Source organism: Cetorhinus maximus, chromosome 15 (assembly GCF_964194155.1).
Source record: "Cetorhinus maximus chromosome 15, sCetMax3.hap1.1, whole genome shotgun sequence".
NCBI classification, from domain to species: Eukaryota; Metazoa; Chordata; class Chondrichthyes; order Lamniformes; family Cetorhinidae; genus Cetorhinus; species Cetorhinus maximus.
Genome location: NC_135893.1, coordinates 103,261,979 through 103,281,834, shown reverse-complemented (window position 1 = coordinate 103,281,834; position 19,856 = coordinate 103,261,979). Strand labels below are relative to the sequence as shown.

The window sequence follows — 19,856 nt, the reverse complement described above, 5'->3', positions numbered from 1 at the left end:
CAACACCTTTAAAAGGGAAATACATAAATATTGTGAATAACTTTTAAGATTCTCAAGTTGAACTTTTATTTTGCTTTCAGTAAAGCAATTAATAAGAATGACACACTTATGTCTTATCAATCTGCACTGCACCTTTGAAATTAAACATGCTGGAAAAAGTCAGCATAGCTGACAACATCTGTGGAGAGGGCCTCCTCTCCTTTGAACACCTCCCCTGAAGGGAGGTGGGGGGCGGGGTTTGCTCTGCTGGGTGTGAGCATGCGCGGTAGGGAGGGGGGTGGGAGACAAACCCCCGTTCTCCGGCGAAGTGACGCATGCGCGGGAAGCGGCGAGGTGACGCATGCGTGCCGGCAGGACGGCGCCGGAAAATGGTGGAGGGTCGGCGTCACCGCCAGGATGTTATTGACGCGTCAGCCCGTCGCCGCCTGATGTGCGCTGTCTGGGGGTAAACGGCAGCAAAAATGAGCGGTAAATATGTGCAGCATGTTGATCAAAGTGCTTTGTTTTTTTTTGCTCTCTCGCTTGTTTTGGGCTCGGCTCGGTTGTCAGGGTGAGCGCGGCGGTCGCCAGGGGGAACGGGGTGGGGGTTGGGGGGGCGGTTTGACAGAGGCTGTGCTGGGGATTGCTTTCCATCATCATCATTATTATTATTATTAACTTCATCATAGGAAAGGCAGAACCATTGAGTTTCTATTTAAAAACCTGACCCTTCCTCCTCACCATTCCCATCGCTCCCCTCCTCCCCCCCCCCCCCCCCCTTTCAATAAAACAGGTCACATTTTACTTGGTTGTGATTCTTTTTCTTTTTGCAAAATTTGTCAAAAAAAAAACCACCTCGGTGTTTCCAATCCACTCACTTCCTGCAAGTGGAGATTGTGATCGAAATAGCAAAGCCTGAGGACATGACGTGAAAAGCTGTGTCAGCCGGAGGGGTTTGGTGGCGACCAAGACCACTCTGCAGGAAATGAGAGAGAACACACACACATACACATGCACACACACACACACTTGGCAACTCAGATGCCAGAGTTTGCTGACGCTAGTTACATAACCAGGGCAAAGCACTTTTAAGAGCTGTTTACTGTAGGAGCCTGGAACCGTTTCACAAATTCGGGGCTCTTGCCAAGAAGGAAAGACTCAGTTGGTTAGAAAGTTTCAAAGCCATGAGATTTGAGGAGTACAGTCGACTCCTTTGCAGCAGTTTAATGCGATTAAAGAAAAGATTTGATTTGCTACGGATATATAACTGCTTCCTTCACAGTCGCTGTTTCTGCCAGTTTTCCGCGGGATTTTCACTTCTTTGAGCTCACAGCAAAGTAAAATAAATTAAGGAACTTTTTCCGTGCAGCTTGTTGGGATATGCATTTTTTCCTGTTTAAGAAAATTATCTAATTTTAGTGAAACTCCTGCTTTATACAGGGATAATCTAGTTGTCTATTGTTCAGTGTTGTACTGCTGAGTTTGTCATCGATACTCGTGGTAACTAAGTATTTTGACAGTTGAGAAAAGAACTAAACCTACTCAACTGTGTTTGTTTGTTTGTCCTGATTTTGTTTATAGAGACAAAGGATGGTAACATGTCTCCTGTCCTGTAATTATAAAGCCATCAGCTTTTGGAATCACTGTTCATTGTAACTAATGTACCAGGAATTTGAGCAGTGTTTGAAAAATGGAAATTCTGTTTATTTACCTGTTAATGAAAGCTTCAGTAGCTGCACATTGCTCTCAATTGTGGTTAATGCAGCAGGTAACAATTCACTAGGGATGAAAACAGTTGCTTTTCCTTTACATATAATGCAGAGTGACCTACACTGATATTGAATGCATTTTTCTGAAAAATGCTTAGTGTATAAATGATGTACATGAACAGAAACTACACTATTTCTAATAAATGGAAATTTTGCTCATTACTTTTTGTGCTTGACGTCTAATAGCGTGGAAGAGAGGGTATAATTTATTTTGTTTTTTGGTCACACCTGAATGGCGCTGAAAATCGGAACATTCTGTGCATGTTTTAAATTTCAGATATTTATTGATGTGATCTCTTGCCTGACTTTGTCAAGATTAGCATTTTGGAATTGTTATACAAAATGGTAGATTATCCTATCACGAATTTAGTATAACACTACAGGATCCTACATTTTTCTTTTAGAAAGGGCAAAGTACTCAGAAAATTCTACAGGTAACCAACCATTTGTTTGTTAAACCTGCGTTCTGTTTCTGTTTAAAGTGCATTATTAACAAATTAAATTATTTACATTTTATTAAAGGAACATATACCACATTTGTGACCTAGAAAGAGCCTATTCTAAATATAGATGGATATTCTTTACTTGCACTACATAATGCTAATAATTTTGTGCTGAGGGTTTCCCACATGATCATCAGTCAGGATGTTTCTGGAGAGCTGTTGAATGTAGACTAAGCTCTTTGAGTTGTCAACATTGGAGAAAATGAGATCTGTCTATTTCAACATACGGTGTTGTTAAGAATAAGATTGACTGGTGATATTTTTAAATAAAAATGAGTGACACTTAGCAGGTTGCTATTTACTCAGATTTTGTTAGTCAGACAGCCCTGCAAACAAGGTGTCAGCAGAGATCATCCTGCACCACCGGCTGTGTGACACTTATGGCAGACTTTGCCTTTCTAGAATCAGCTTGTTCAGCATCAAAAGGAGTGCAGACCTCATTAAAGTACTGAGGCTGCATCCCCATCATCGTCAATCGTTAGTCAGGCAGTGGCTGGTTATAGAGCAACGTTGGCTGAAGACCAAAAGCTGGTCACTGTTCGCTTTTTCTGCTAGGACATGAAGGAATGTAAGATAACGGAGCTGAGGAAAACTCCAATTAAGCATGTTTAATGAGAGTAGAACTTGTATTTCCATTTTAAAAGCCTACTGTGCATATGGCTGGTTTTGATGATTGCTGTATCATTAAGTTCACAATCTAGTTTCTAATATTGAAAGTGACAATGCGGAATTTGTTGAATGTCACATAACGTCCAGTGTTTTGAGTTTAATGTGACAAATGAAATATCTTTGCCCTTCTGTTGTAATATTGCCTTCTCCTCTTTTGTTATGGTGCCTTTAGGTCCACAGCATTGTCTGTGCTAGAATCCTGTGAATGGCTGAGTACCTAATATAGTTATGAAGAATACAGTTTTAAAAAATGTTCTTTGTTTTGGGACACCTTCAGAGGATTTGTTTACTTTCACACAGTTATTAGCCAGGCTGAAGCCAGCGGAGGGACTCGGCTAAATTAATACCTTGGTCACATTTCACCATGTAATAAGTTGGCAACTGTGCTTCAAGAATCAATGTTGTGCTTGTTAGGGAAGAAAACAGTCAAAGAAGTTCAAAACAAAAACAGAAATACCTGGAAAAACTCAGCAGGTCTGGCAGCATCGGCGGAAAAGAGCACAGTTGACGTTTCGAGTCCTCATGACCCTTCAACAGAAGTTCTGTTGAAGGGTCATGAGGAGTCGAAACGTCAACTGTGCTCTTTTCCGCCGATGCTGCCAGACCTGCTGAGTTTTTCCAGGTATTTCTGTTTCTGTTTTGGATTTCCAGCATCTGCAGTTTTGTTTTTAGTCAAAGAAGTTCAGTTGCTAATTATTAGGCTGTTTAACTAAGTACTAATTTGGTTGTATAAAAGGGATAACAGCTGAGACTTGTGCTGTCTGTGGAGAGTTTTATGATGAGCAATAAAACTCTGAAGGAGTCTGTCTTGGTTTCGGCCTTCATTTCTAAACAACTATTGGAATTTAACAATGCTGGGAGCGCAGAAGTCACTTTGTTTGGACATTTGGAGGTGAAATGGTAACGGTCATACTGGTATAAATATACTGTTTGGACTGAATACTGCTAGTTTACATGTTTTAATGTTAAACAACTTGTTCTACTATAGCCTGAGCCACAGTTTGATGGAGCTTATGTTCTTTCCCAGTGAAGATGGGATTATCTGGTAACACAGAATTCATTCCTGTAAACTGGACTTCATTGACAAAGGCAAAATACTGTGGATGCTCTGAAGAAGAGTCACATGGACTTGAAACATTAACTCTGTCTTTCTCCCCGCAGATGCTGTCAGACCTGCTGAGTTTTTCCAGCATTTTTTGTTTTTGCTTCAGTGACAAAGCTTCTCACTGCATTTATCTAGATATTGAATTGTTGGGCATAATCTAGTTTGTAGGGGATGGGAGGTCTGCTCATGGAAGAGGTTGGTGATGCTGAAGTTTCAAAGAATATGTGGTCTAGAAACCCAAAAACGTAACAGCAGTTTATGCATTATTTTTGCCATGTGTTGGTACTTAATGACAATCAGTTTATCCCAGAACATTAACCAAAGCCTGAATCTAATTTTGGCCTCTTTCCTTGTACAAAACTTCTTTGAATTGTGGATAAGTTTTGTTCCCAAAAATTTTGACAGTGAGCAATTGTTTGTTCAATGTTTGGATTGTGTTTGGGGAATAAGTGCTGTTCAGAATGTTGTACTGAAGTGCAAGCTTTCCCTGTATATTCAAAGAACTCCTTACTTTATGCACCGGACTTCAGATTATTACTTTTATAGCAGTATAACACCCTGATGAACTGTGTGACTTGAGTAGCAGCATGATGTTGTTTGGAATGCCTGAAGAAAATTCAGACTTTTTAAGTACTACCCTGTATTCTGAATGTACAAGTTTTAATTAATACATGTTGATTAAAAGGGAGCAGGGTGACATGACTAATATGACATAGAATATATAGCACAGAAACAGGCCATTCAATCCAACTGGCATTTATGCACGACAATAGTCTCCTCCCAACCCTTGTCATCTAACTCTTTCAGCATAACCTTCTGTTCTTTTCACCCTTCTGTGTTTATCTAGCATCTTCTTAAATGTATCTATGCTCATCTCCTCAATTACTCCTGGTGGTAGCGAGATCTACATTCTAATTACCCTTTGGGTAAAGAAGTGTCTCCTGAATTCCCTGTTGGATTTATATGTCCCCAGTTTTGGTCTCCACCCCAAATGGAAACATCACTACATCTCCCATATCAAACTACTTTATGAACTTAAAGGTCTATCAGATCACTACTCAACCTTCTTTTTTCGAGAGGGCCCCAGCCTATTCAGTCTTTCCTGAGATCAGAACAGAGGTGCTAAACCCATCATGTTTGTAAATATTTTTGCCCCCTTTCCAGTGCCTTTGAATAATGTGGAGACCAGAACTGTGCACAGTACTCCATGTGGTCTAACCAAGGCCCTTTGTAAGCTTAACATAACTTCTCTGCTTTTCCATTCTATTCTTCTCAAGACAAACCGCAGAGGTTTGTCTGCTTCTTTTATGACCTTATTAATTTGCATCATTTTCTCTACTGATTTATGTATCTGTGGCCCGAGATCCTTTAGCTCCATTTAGACTCTTGTAATCACCTGAAAAATTAAAAAATGTGTCACATTGCACTGCTTACATTACTATGTGCCAAATGTGTGGTTTAACTGCAGTTAATCTAATGCTAGCTTGGTACTGAGATAAATTAACATAGAGCCTTTCCCAACAAATAAGAAATGTATAATATGTTAAGAGTCTTGCAACTCTGTGCGATTCTAGCCCACATTCACCTTTCTTCCTATGCCATAATTTTGGATAATACTGTTATGATGACATTTACAATCAAATCATATGTCAACATTCAAATGCAAAATCCTGTATAAATATTCCCCTGTCAGTCACACCTGACTTTGAGCACTGTGGTGCTGATGTGACTGTGACTCATTCAGATCCATCTACCATTTTGTCCAGCTGGTGTTTCTATCCCCAACCTAAAGCTCTATCTTCTCCCAGAGCAGCCTCAATAAATTCATCAGTCTTTGGTGGGAAAAGGCCAGGAATCATTCTTTGTGGCTGCACCCCAGCTGGTAGCTAAACAAATAATTCAGTTCTTAATATGAACGTTGAGAGTAACAAGTCAGTCAGGAAATTAGATAAGTGTGATCTTAAGAAATGTAGTCAGGCTTCATGGCGCTGGGCCAACCATCAATTAATAAGTACTACCCATTGATTTCTCCATTGGGCTGCAGCAGGGGGAGGCGATGGCGTAGCGGTATTGTCACTGGATTAGTAATCCAGAGATCCAGGGGACCTGGGTTGGAATCTCGCCATGGTAGATGGTGAAATGTGAATTCAATTAAAACCTGGGCAATAAATGCTGGCCCAGCTAGCGAAGCCCACATCCTGTGAATGAATTAAAAAAAAAACAGGACCATGTTGTTTTTATTCTTTTCATGTGATGTGGGTGTTGCTGGCAAGGCCAGCATTTGTTGCCCATCCCTAATTGCCCTTCAGAATGGGTTGTGGGCCTCCTTGAATCGTTGCAGTCCATCTGGTGGATGTACACCCACAGTGCTGTAATGAAAAGAGTTCTTGGATTTTTGTCCAGTGACAGTGAAGGAACAGTGGTATTGTTCCAAGTTCAGGATGGCGTGTTCCCATGCATCTGCTGCCCTTGCCCTTCTAGGTGGTGGAGGTTGCGGGTTTAGAAAGTGCTGTTGAAGGAGCCTTAGCGAGTTGCTGCTGTGCATCTTGTAGATGGTACATACTGCTGCCACTGTGCGTCAGTGGTGGAGGGAGTGAATATTTAAGGTAGTGGGTGGAGTGCCGATCAAGTGGGTTTATTTGTCCTGAATGGTGTCGAGCTTCTTGAGTGTTGTTGGAGCTGCGCTCATCCAGGCAATTGGAGAGTATTCCATCACACTCCTGATTGTGCCTTCTAGTTGTGAACAGGCTTTGGAGAGTCAGGAGGTGAGTTAGTTGCCTTGTAATATTGTAATCATACAAAATTGCTGACTGACTTGATCCTCCCTAAGTTTGTCGTGATTCATTTGTTGATTTAAGTACCAGCTGGCCTGTCAACAATAAATTGATGAATTAAATAAATCACTGCTGAATAGATGCATTCAGACTTTGGGGACAGTCGGACATTAACAAATATTTGATTGCTTTCTTCTTGTCACTATCTGAAAATCCATATCCACTTTCCTGTACAACACTATTTCCTCAGAAGTTCTGTGGGCAATGTAATGCGAGATCCAGTAATGTATTAAAAAATCCAATATGTGACCTATATTAATTAATTAGCTTAACCTCCTCCTCCCTGACAGGTGCATAGTGGAAAATTGTACAGTATTGAGATTTACCTTTAATGCTGATATATATTCTTAAATTAGCTTCTTTTTTAGATTGCTATTTGGACTGAGGTATTTGGGACAGTCATAATTAACCAAGCTAATTCAATACCAGAACTACAATACTACATTGACTAGAGTATAACAACTCCAGCTTACTAAAGCCATCAAATGTGGTGCCAGACATTGTGAAACATTACCTACCACAAAATTATTTAAAAGCACCATATTACAAAAAAAGATCAATGTTAAGTATCCACTCAGAAGTACCTAAACTATCGTATGTCTGACCGTAATATAAATGTACAATATTGTTGCATTAACTGGGTTTTTATAATAACTTAACAGCTACTTTTGATATAAAAGATTGTACTTAAAGTTGGCATTTAATGTATTACTGGTAGATTCCAGGTTTCAGTCTCTTCTTTTGTGCCATAAGGAAAAGATATACAGTATCATTAGTAGATTGGCTGCTATGGCATTGGGCTATTCTGCCTTTCTCAGGCTGTTTGAGCTTTGCTTCTATGGCGGTGGATTGTTGTTGTCTTTCTTTCAGTGTTGTCGTATTGTCTTAGCATTACCTTGCATATATATTATTTTTCAGTACGGTTACACTAGCTTAGAAATTTAACTTAAGTTATTGATGCACTTTGTAGTAGGACTCAACCCACAATCTTGTGACTTAGAGGTGAGAGTATTACCACTAATACCTACATTACAACTAATACCTACATTTTTAGACATTGGTTAGACAAAATTTAAAATAATCGATGCAGTTTTAGGTGTTCCATTTCCATGTGAAATTGATGAATCTATACTCCAATTATCAGTGCTCCAACTACTCATTCTGCAGTTATCTTCCAGAATGCGCATGGAATAAAGTTTTGCATAAGATGTCACCTCATTGTAGAGGCCATAATGCTGATCTACTGTCTAAAGTAAACAACAATTTTAGAAGATCAAACTCCGCTTGATACTTATATTGTGCTTGTTGTTAATGTTGGAATCATGCTGTAATGGAGTGCATACTTTAAGTTTGTAATTGAGTGCAGCTGCCACCAGTTGGAGAAAGATTAGGGAATTATTGCAAGTGTATAAACACCAGTTCACAACGGATGTAAGGGGAACCAAGGGGAGCCTGTGCCTTTACATTGTAGTCTTGGAAATAAACCTGGATTAAGGAAAAGACTGGCTTCAGATTCACCCTTTCCTCAATGTATGAACAGTGACTTTAATACTTGTTTGTTTTTCCTGGTGTATTAGTAGAGTAGAAGTGTATGCTGAAAGCATTGCAATCATTAATTATCTGACAATTTCCATTATCTACCCAAGGTGTTTTTTTTTCAAAACGTTTACCATCCTCAAAGTCGCACTTTTCTGGGCATTTTCAAAGTGTGACCGTTGCCAGAAAATGTTCTGAAAATCATGTCCCCCTACCCAAGGTGTTGGGGTGCACCTCTACCATGGTAGATAATGAAAAGCTCATTGTGTAATTGTTGTTTTCATGAGTGCTGGACACCACAAGAGTGAGTTAATTAGGACATCATGAGTAGAAAACCTATTCAACTTAATTTGTTTATTATTGCGGTCCTAAAACACGTCTGGGTTTTGTGTGACTTGATAAGATGAGCCATTTTACTACTATGGGAGAACACATTGGATGCATTTTAATATTTTTGTTTGGTTTTGGCAGAGTATAAAATATATCGATATTAATATATCCCATGGCACTAATTTGAAGAAGAGTGGGATAGTTCTTTCTGGAGTCCTGACCATTATTTCATTCCTCAACCAACATAATTGAAACAGATTATCTGGCCCATAGCTCATTGCTGTTTGTGGGATCTTGCTGTCTGCAAATTGATGCAATTTTTCTTGCATTACAACAGTGTCCACACTTCAAAACTATTTCATAGACAGTAACATGCTGGGAATGAATTGAGTGTGCCACATAAATGCAAGTATTCCTTTGCTGTTATGACTTGTGAACAGGGTACTTCCTCTATGATGTTTCTGCCATGCTTATCTGGGATGCTTTTCTGTCGGACATAAAACTTGCCCATTTTTAACTTTATTTCTTGTACTTCATCCCGAGTGACTGCCTCCAGATCTGGTTCTCCAAGTTGCGGATTTACATCTCTGACCTGCGGTTATTGTTACTAAAGTAGCTTCATTCTTCCCTGAATACCAGGCCTTATTCATCCTGCAGTTCTGGTGCTTGTACTGGGTTCCACTGTGCATCACTCCACACTGGAGTCCATCCCTGATCTGCTCCAAAGGCAGTCCTCTCCATTTTTGACATCTTATTCCCAAATGACTAATGCTGAAAGACTGAATTTGAGTATTGTTGAAAATAAAGACGCTTATAGTCAGAGAGTCAAAGTCGTTTTACAGCGCAGAAGCTTTTTGCTTTGTGCTCATCATGATAATTGCGAGAATGCCTAATTTCAAACGATCACAACAATATATACTGCAGGAGAAGAGTGCTGACCGGTTGGCAAGCTGACTGTGACTGAGGTGTTACCACAGAGAAAGCAATGAGGAATTATAGGCTCTCCAAGCTCCTGGTTAATTCAAAAAGGACTTGAAGATATTCCTTTTGTTTGCAGACAATGGGTCTCTGTATATGAATGTATGTTGCTTCTACCAAACGTAAATGGGCCATGTTATGAAATCAACTGATTATCTCAAATTGGTTGTTAATATAGCTAAAAAGACGGAATTAATGTGTGACCTTGAAATTGAGAGTAAAAACTGCAATAAGCACTTTAAAGATGACTTACAAGTTAGTGCTGGTAATGTGGCAATTTGACCTTTTCTGGGAGTGAGTGGCCACCAATTGCTTTCTCAGCACTGAGCTTGGAACAATTTCTTAGTTTTTGAAAGTGCACCAAACTGTATTGATTTTCCATACAGTCAAATACATTATAAGTACACGTAAGCACTTCAAAGAATTAACATTTGGTCCCAAGCCAGTGTGGAACATTTGGCTTATAATTCCTTTGAAACATCTACAAGGGCGAAGGTGAAGTCATTGCTCAAAATAAGGGCAGATGCTGCCCCCCCATCCTCTGTCGTTGGCATCCTTCCATCCACTCTTCAGATGATGGACAGCCAGACACCCACATCTCTCAATTAGTTTCTCTTCCTTAAGGCTCCAGGATCCCAAAATGTTTCTTCTCTACTCTTTTTAGACGATCAGTTGCACCCCCAACACAGTGTTCCACACTGGGCTCCTCCATCCTAGTTCCCTTGCAACATGGGACCCTTTCCTCTCTCTACTGTTCCCAGACCACAAGACCACTTTCTAATCGATTGGTGCATTTTGGCTCTCCCACCACCACACCCTAACACTGCATCCAGTGCTCAATCACCTTGGATCCACTCTGCTCCTTCGAATGATGCCATAACTCATGACCACTATCCTATTACCGCATGCAAGGACCCATTTCTAGCAACTGTGATCTATTGACAGGCCATTCTCAGCATTCCCAGACAAGTGACAAGGACAACGATGCTAGTAACAAACACATTTCCCAAGGTACTTCACAAATAAATATAAAGAAAATGAAGCTATTGCTTCATGCCTGGCTCAATGAAAGTTTAATTCAAGAGATCTATTCTGAGGAGGTTTTTAATCCCCAAACCCGTCCCCCCTGGCTGCAGCCTACAAAAAAGTTTTCTGAATGTAGTCAGTGGCAGGCCCCTCTGCTTTGCTGTTGATGGCAGGACCCAGGCCAACGTTTTGGTAGAACGATCTTTCATCAGAACTGGTTCTGTTGTCTTGAACTTAGCAGTCAATGGATTTATCTTGATGTTTGTTGCAGGTCAATGATTTGAATAAATATTCTTCATTTTTAAAAAATTCTTTTACTGGATGTGGACGTCACCGACTAGGCCAGCATTTTTATTCCCAATCCCTAATTGCTCTTGAGAAATTGGTGGTGAAACAGTCAGTCCATGTAGTGTAGTTAGACCCACAGTGCGGTTTGGGAGGGAGTTCCAGGACTTTGACCCAGTGACAGTGAAGAAATAGCAACATAGCTCCAAATCAGGATGGTATGTAGCTTGGCAGGGAATTTGGAGGTGGTGGCATTCCCATGCATCTGTTGCCCTTGTCCTTCTAGGTGGTAGAGGTTGCGGGTTTGGAATGTGCTGTTGAAGGAGCCTTGGTGAGTTGCTGCAGTGCTTCTGTAGATGGTACACACTGGTGCCACTGTATGTCAGTGGTGGAGGAAGTGAATGTTGGAGGTGGTGTATGGGGTGCCAATCAAGAGGGGCTGTTTTGTCCTTGATGGTGTCAAGCTCCTTGAGTGTTGTGTGAGCTGCATTCATCCAGGCAAGTGGGGAGTATTCCATCACACTCCTGACTTATGCCTTGTAGATGGTGGACAGGCTTTGGAGAGCCAGCGGGTGAGTTACTCATCACAGGATTCCTAGCCTCTGACCTGCTCTTGTAGCCACAGTATTTATATGGCTAGTCCAGTTCAGTTTCTGGTCAATGGTAACTCCCAGGATGTTGATAGTGGGAGATTCAGCGATGGTAATGCCATTGAACATCAAGGGTAGATGATTAGATTCTCCCTTCTTGGAGATGGTTATTGCCTGGCACTTGAGGTGCAAAAGTTACTTGTATCATAGCATGTAGAATTTCAGTGGAACAAAATTTGATGATGAATGCAAGGTTTTGCTTTAGAGTTTTACTTTTCTTTATGATGATTCTTTCTTCGATATGATGAGTTGCATAGTTTCTTATTTGAAATGTCTGCATTTTTGAAAAAAGCATCTTTCCCAAGAAATAAGATGGGGTGCTATTTTCCATCTAAATAACATCACATTGCACACAAAGTAATCCACCTCTTTTGATGTGGAGCAAAGAAGTTCAGGGCAAGGGTTATTTTAGTACTAGCTGAACCCAAAGCAATCTTGAAATATTCACTTAGCAACTGATCGGGGAGTGTGGGGCATTCGATCTAACTTTGTTTTGGTGAGTTGAAAACAGGAACTCACCATCTTGAATTTAAACTTTGTATGTTTTTCTTCAGGGACCCCATAATCTTCAGTTCTGTCTTTCCAAGAAATAAGTTTTAAACACAAGTAAAACCTGGCAACAAATATATTTAATAGCAACTGATTCAAAGGATGAAAGTATATTTACTGCATTTAAATCAGAGCTGTGACCAGCAATTCTAAATTTGTAGCATAAAGCTAATCTGCTATCCTCCCAGTTCTAACATCTCTGGGTTTTCAGACATTCTATATGTGCTTGTTCCCCTCTGGATCAGTGTAAAAGAGCAAATTGGTGATGAACCAGCAACACTCAGATCCCTACCCACTGCTGCTGAGACAATATTGACATGAATTTGTGTGCAGTTGTGCACATCACATAAGTCTTCCTATATTCATGACACAAATGCTGTTCCATGTAAACTTTGCTTCTGGTGAGATTTTACTGGCCTGGCTGGGACTAAGCAAGAATGTAAACTGAGACATGGTCCTGCAATCTATCCTCTGGATTCGGTGGAATATGTGAAATTTCCACCGTCTCTCAATGGGTCAGCATGTGTTCATAAATATTTTTGAAGTCTACCTTCGTTTTGAGTTGGACGTTGTTTATAAGTTGTTTATGATGAGCAATATTTGAGTGGAAGTGTCGATGAACTTGGAAGTCCTGTGTACATTGTACCTTATTTGGCCTGATGTGGCTTTATTTTGAGGTCTACCTTAGGACTAAATGTACTTTAAACTGGAACTAACTAAAAATGTCTGCATTAGCTTTCCCGTGACCCTATTAGATCTGGATTTTACCTTGATAATGTAGTTAGTTTCATTGTGGGTTGGTCTGGAGTTTGAAATCGACATGTAGTTGGCAGTGTAAATAAGAATTTGCCGGCATGTAGAGAACAACTCTTAATTCCTGAAATCTCTCTCCTGTTCTTCGGTACATTATAGAAGTTTGCGGTTCCAGCCATTCAACTTATTTCCATAATTGATATTTTCAGTCTATTTTTGGTAAATTGTGCAAGACTCTGAAATCTCTTGTGTCTTTTTGGGGTTTTCCATGTTTCCATTAGTTTTCCTGTGATATTTCTGGGGTTAGGAACTCTCTGGTGTTCCAAAGTTAATTTCTTAATTGCAGCATTCTGTTGTGCCACTTTGTTTGACTGAAGCCCAGTCAAGATTAAAAGCTTGGACCAGCTGGGCATTGTATTGAGCTGCCAAACCCATTTTCCAGAAACAGCAACAATTTGTATTTACATAGCACCTTTAATGTTGAAAAACATTCCACAGATGTGTAAGGAAAAAAAATGGATGTTAAACTCAAGAGAGATTAGGAGGAGAGAGCTCAAAGCTTGGTCAAAGGATTGGTTTTAGGATCTTTTTAAAGGAGGAGAGGGAGATGGAGTGGTCTTGGGATGTTGGAGGTTAGTAACATAGGAGCAGGAGTTGACCATTCAGCCCATCGAGCCTGCTCTGCCGTTCAATATGATCACGGCGGATCATCTACTTCAATGCCTTTTTCCCACACTATCCCCATATCTGATTGGTGGATTCAAAATTGGCTTAGTTGTAGGAGGCAGAGGGTGATGACAGAAGGATGCTTAGTGACTGGAAGCCAGTGTCCAGTGGCGTACCACAGGGATCTGTGCTGGGTCCCCTATTATTTGTCATTTATATAAACGACATAGATGACTTTGTGCAGGGTAGAATTTGTAAGTTTGCGGATGACACAAAAATTGGCCGAGTGGTTAACAGTGAGGTTGGGTGTCTTGGGCTACAGGAAGATATAGACGGGATGGTCAAACGGGCAGATAAGTGGCAGATGGAATTTAACCGTGATAAGTGAGAGGTGATACATTTGGAAGGAGTAATTTGACAAGGAAGTTTTCAATGAACGGCGTGGCACTAGGAAGTTCTGAGGAACAAAGTAGGGAGGTCATGTTGGAGTTGTATAGAACCTTGGTGAGGCCACAGCTGGAGTACTGTGTGCAGTTCTGGTAGCCACATTATAGGAAGGATGTGATTGCACTGGAGGGGGTGCAAAGGAGATTCACCAGGATGTTGCCTGGGATGAAACATTTAAGTTATGAAGAGAGGTTGGATAGACTTGGGTTGTTTTCATTGGAGCAGAGAAGACTGAGGGGCGACCTGATTGAGGTATACAAGATTGAGGGGCACGGAAAGGGTGGATTGGAGCAGCTGTTCCCCTTAGTTGAAGGGTCAGTCACAAGGGGGCAAAAGTTCAAGGTGAGGGGCAGGAGGTTTAGGGGGGATGTGAGGAAAATACTTTTTTACCCAGAGGGTGGTGACGGTCTGGAATGCACTGCCTGGAAGGGTGGTGGAGGCGGGTTGCCTCACATCCTTTAAAAAGTACCTGGATGAGCACTTGGCACGTCATAACATTCAAGGCTATGGGCCAAGTGCTGGAAAATGGGATTAGGTAGGTAGGTCAGATGTTTCTTACGTGTTGGTGCAGACTCGATGAGCCGAAGGGCACTGTGATTCTGTGATCTTACCATTTAAGAAATACCCTACATTCTGTTAGGGAAGGAATTCCATAGCATGTGGCTGGTTACCTCTACTGGTGGGGTGACACACGAGAGACAAATTAGAGGAATGGTGAGCTTCAGAGAAGTTGTGGTTGAAGAAACTGGTTAAATTGTGTTTTGCTCCAGCTGTCTCAACTCTCCTAATGAAACTTTTGATCTTTGACAGCTCTGTATATCAATTCACGCATGGTTTATTTGCAACATAAGCAGGGATTTAAAAGTCAGAATTCTTAGTGTAAGAATATTTTCATTGCATTTTTGTGAGGCCTCTGGCTGAGCATGTGATGAGCTGACTTAGACTCTGCTGTAAGAATTGATTAAAAGTTGTACAAGAGTTGTTGGAGGTGATTCGATCATTGTGGTGCAGCACTTGGTTGCTCATCCTACTTCCACCACAGCATGTTTGAGAATTGGAATTTACTGCATGGGAAGATCATCAACATGAATGTATTTGAAACAATTTGATAGAATTGTGTCATGACTCCATTTAAATCAGATATACTAGTTGACCATCTTATTGTATATATTCAGATAATAGTGAATCATTGAGATACTCACACCAATGTTTTTGCATCATTTTTGTAAAGTAATCAGTGGAGTGGTTGAGGAGAAGAAAGTGGAATGGATAATTCATCTTGACTTTGGTCCCTAAGCTATTGGCAGAAACCTGGAATCAAGTATTCTGTCTACTTAATTCTGTTACTATAATATTTGCTTGTTCTATGTTACTGAACTGTTGATGCTGAAATATGTAACTTGCAGTGATTCCAAAGCATTGCCTGCTGTGAGCCAAAGGATATATGTTATGACCACAACCGATGTTATTCGCTGAGCAAGCCAAATCCCAGAGAGAAACTTGTCGTACTGATCATAACCTTTTTTATTGTATTTTGACAGTGAGGAGAAACCTACTGATCCCAGAAACATTGAATCCCAATAACACTTTTAGGATTTTAACATTAAAAGATTTATTAATAATAAGATAAAAACTTAAACATGTAAGATTAAAATTGCACAGTTAAACAGTCTCACAAAACATGCCCCCAAAAGACCCACTCAGTCAGAACACATAAGTAAACTTGACAACGGCTCTCTTATAGATTTTTAACCATAAAAATCCAGTAATGCTATCCAAGGCAAAAACTGCTGTCACTTTAGTAAAGCTCTGCTGTGGAAATCGAAAAGAAAGGTTCAGAAACAGACTGCTTTCTGAAAACAAAGACTTTCCTGGCTTGAAAACCCGATGGCTGCTTCAAATTCACAACTTTCACACTTTTTCCCAGCACAGATCTGGTTGTGGGACATCGCCCCCACACAGCCACACAGCTCGGCTTAAATATCTTTTTCCCCTTTCATCTGAAATTCCATTGCCCTAAGCACCTCTTTGAACTCAACTTTTCCAAAATATAAAAATTTTTCATGTTTTTCTATTGCTGCCACTTTTGGATCAAATAAAATTTAATAACCTTCCCTTGTTTACTTATGAAACTTTTGTAAGTTGTGGAAGTTCCTTGTCACTTCTCAATGACAATGTTAGAAATGCAGGACCCTTTAAAAGTAAATTGGGACACGCTTCAGAGTGAATTGAAAGCAGGTGATGCTCAAGGCAACCTGTACTTAAGAGCTAGGTTTTTCCCTAGTCAGAGGGTTTTTGCTTCTGGATAGGGAAAGGATCCAGAAGGGAAGAGTGGAAACTGGTATTTGTACTGAACTACATAGCTTAACAAAACAGTTGTGATTCTCAGAATGTCTTCTGCCTGATTTGGTAAATGGATACCCACCTATTAAACACTAAACCTGCTTTTGAAATTTAACAGCTGAAAAGTCAGGTCCCTTCTTAACTCATAATGCAAATTGTACCGAACCTATATACTTGTAAACCTCACAAATGCATGAACCTAACACCTTTACCTTCCATCTCTCAGTTCCCACAGATAAGCTGTCTTTACTAACCCTCCCCCCTGCCGGTTTAATTAATTATGGACACGCACGCACACATATATACATACATACACACACACACACACACACACACACACAGAGCTTTCTTTAGAGAATACTACCATATTCCCAAAAATATTTTTAAAATAACATCCATCGTCACCTATGCCAGAAATATTGCTTAAATTCCATAAAGTCTGATAGAAAAGAAAGACTTGTATTTATTTAGCACCTTACTTAGTGATGTCTGAAAATAAGTGCTTCATATAACATTAATTATTGTCAGGAAGATATAATAAATCTCAATGTTATTGGAATTTATTGTAAAGTAATGGTATCTGTGTTTGTCTGTGTGGGAGAGACTTAATTGGATTAAAGGCAGCTGGTCTGAAGGCTTTGATGTAAACATGGTAAACATGGGGCAAGTTTAGAATGTAAGGTGTAAAAGGACATTTGCATTTTTAAATAAACCAGATTGGCTTGTTTTCAAAGGAGGGGTGAAATGTGTCACCTAGCCAGGTGAAGTTTAGAAACAGTGTGTTTATTTTTCCCAAAGTTTACTGGTAAAACTTAGTACTATGAGAGATTTTTATTATCAGAAAGGTAAAGTCCAAAGACATAGTGAAACAATGGGAATTTGCATTCAAAAGGGAAAATATGTATGAAGGACCGAAAGTGTGTGTAAGGGTAGGCATTTTTAAGATCTGAAAAGCCTTCAGTGTCTATTCCTCAAGCTGCTGTTTTCACAGAACAAAAGTTAAGAAAACTCACCTTGAATTTGGCTGGTTCAGGACATTGTGTGTCACCTTGCCTGGGTCTTTTAAAATCTGTGTCTTATTGTTGCCTTAACGAAAGTATAAGTGGGAGTCAGATTAATTCGGGGATTTAGAAATTATCATGGAAATTTGTAGATCTATGTATGTGCTTTAAAATCATTTCTCTTATTAATAAATGCTTAATTTAGTTTTGAAAGAAACCTGTAAGACTTGGTGGTCTTATTACTACTGAATTCAAGGCATGCATCTCGGAAATTTATACAAATTGCAAAACGAGTTGTGGCAGTTGTTTCAAGTTTCCCGTTGGAATTTGAACAACTCAGCATTTACCATCGGCTGTGCCATGAACTTATTTAAACTGTAGTTAGTGTTATGCAGGCAAAAGTGGCATGCAGTGTGTTCTCTAAAGAAAAAAGGTGAATGAGAAAGTAGCCTGTTTTTCATGATGATTTTATTATATATAAATTAACATCTTGGTATATATTGATGACTTAGACTTGAGTGTACAGGACACAATTTCAAAATTTGCAAATGCCGCGAAACTCAAGTATGTTGAACTGTGGGATATATTGGCTTAAACTGAGGAAAAGAGTATTTCAGGACCAGGATCTCAAGTCTGTCACTAAGGTCATGGTTTACTGGGCAGCAGTGATCCTTGTGCTCCTGTATGCATTGGAGACTTGAATAACCTACAGCAGACATCTCAAAGCATTGGAGAAGTACCATCAGTGGTGCATTCACAAGTTCCTCCAAATCCATTGTCAAGAAAGGTGGCCCAATAGCAGTGTCCTCTCCCAAGTCAACATGAATAGAGGTGCTAATCACTCAAAAGCAGCTTCGCTGGCTGGGACATGTCATTTGTATGCCTGACACCAAAGCAACTGTTCTATTCAGTTGCAGCAGGAGACTCCCAGGAAGACGGTGGAAATGCTTTAGGGATGTCTTCAAAGCATCCCTGAAGAGATTAAACATCCCCGCCGACTCATGGGAGTCGCTGGCTTGTGAGCATCCAAAATGGTGGAGATCTATTTGGGAAGGCACCAAACACAAACACATCGACAGGCTTTGTCAGGGGCACAAAGGCGAAGTCGAGGTGCTAGAGAGAGCGCATGAACCTCCAAATGTGCCTGGCACTTCAAGCACCACCTGCCCCACGTGTGGCAGATTCTGTAGATAACTCACTGGACTTAGTAGCCATCTAAGAACCCATCAGAGCAGAATAGAAGCAAGTCATTCTTAGTCCCGAGGGATGAAGAAGAGGAGGGTTAAACCTCAAAAGGACATAGTTAGGCTGGTGAAATGGACAGACAAGTGACAGATGAAATTTAATGCAGAGAATTGTGAAGCTGCTCATTTTGGCAGGAAGAACAAAGAGAGGCATTATAAAATTAAGGATACAATTCTAAATGGGTTGCAAGAGCAGAGGAGCCTGGGGGTATATGGGTAGAAATCATTGAAGGTGGCTGGGCAGGATGAGAAAATGGATAAAAATGGATCCTGGGCTTTATAAATAGGAGCATAGAGTACAACAGCAAGGAAGATATGGTAAATCTGTATAAAACCTTTGGTTCAGTCCCAACTGGAGTATTGTGTCCAGTCCTGAGCATCACACTTTTGGAAGGATGTGAAGACATTATGGAGGGTGCAGAAAGGATTCATGTGAATGGTTCCAAAAATGAGGAACTTCAGTCACATGAATAAATTGGGGAAGTTAGGGCTGTTCTCCTTAGAGAAGAGAAGGTTGGGAGGAGATTTGATAGAGGTGTTCAAAACCATGAGGTGTATGGAAAGAGTTAGATGGAAGGATCGAGAACCAGGCGACACTGATTTAAGGTGATTAACAGAAGAAGCAATGGTGATGAGGAAAAGCTTTCTTGCATCTCCTGGAATGTAACCATCCTATGATTCTATAACTCAATGACCATAATATAGTTTGCATCTAATTCTGAACATTTAATTTGATTTCAGTGTCCCAACAAAATGACGGTAGGAGGCAGTCTCTGCTTGAAAGACTTCTCGATGCTGTTAAGCAGGTAAATTAAACTTTATTTTGCAATAAGGTTCATTTATAAGCCAGAAAGTACTTTACAGGTTAATAAGAACAGAAAATTCTGGCAATGCTAGGTAGGTCAGCCAGTATCTCTGGTGAAAACACAGAAGTTAATATTTCACGAAGTAAAAAATAGACCTACTCCCAAGGGTGCAGACTGTGCCAAGTTCTAAAACGCTGATTCATTGAAGATTTTACATAGGGCAATATGCAAATAAATTTTAGTGGAAACTTCAACCCAAAATTCACTTTTCAAAGCTAGTGCAATTTATGCTCGGATCACTGATTAATGCCAAAGTGGAAACTCTTCGGCAGGACTCTTAACACAATCAGTGATCAATTTCAACACCACCTTCCATATAAGTG

General features: G+C 40.2%; 1 protein-coding gene across 2 annotated transcripts in view; it reads left to right on the top strand.

The window, feature by feature from the left end:
* Nucleotides 1-309: 309 nt before the first annotated feature.
* Nucleotides 310-19,856, top strand: part of snx29 (sorting nexin 29) — a 504,385-nt gene continuing 484,838 nt past the window's right edge. For both annotated transcript variants that reach the window (XM_078559132.1, XM_078559133.1), the window contains exons 1-2: nucleotides 310-468; nucleotides 19,409-19,473. In XM_078559132.1, the coding sequence (XP_078415258.1) occupies nucleotides 462-468; nucleotides 19,409-19,473 (72 nt within the window). In that variant the 5' untranslated portion in view covers nucleotides 310-461. The remainder of the gene's footprint in view (nucleotides 469-19,408; nucleotides 19,474-19,856) is intronic.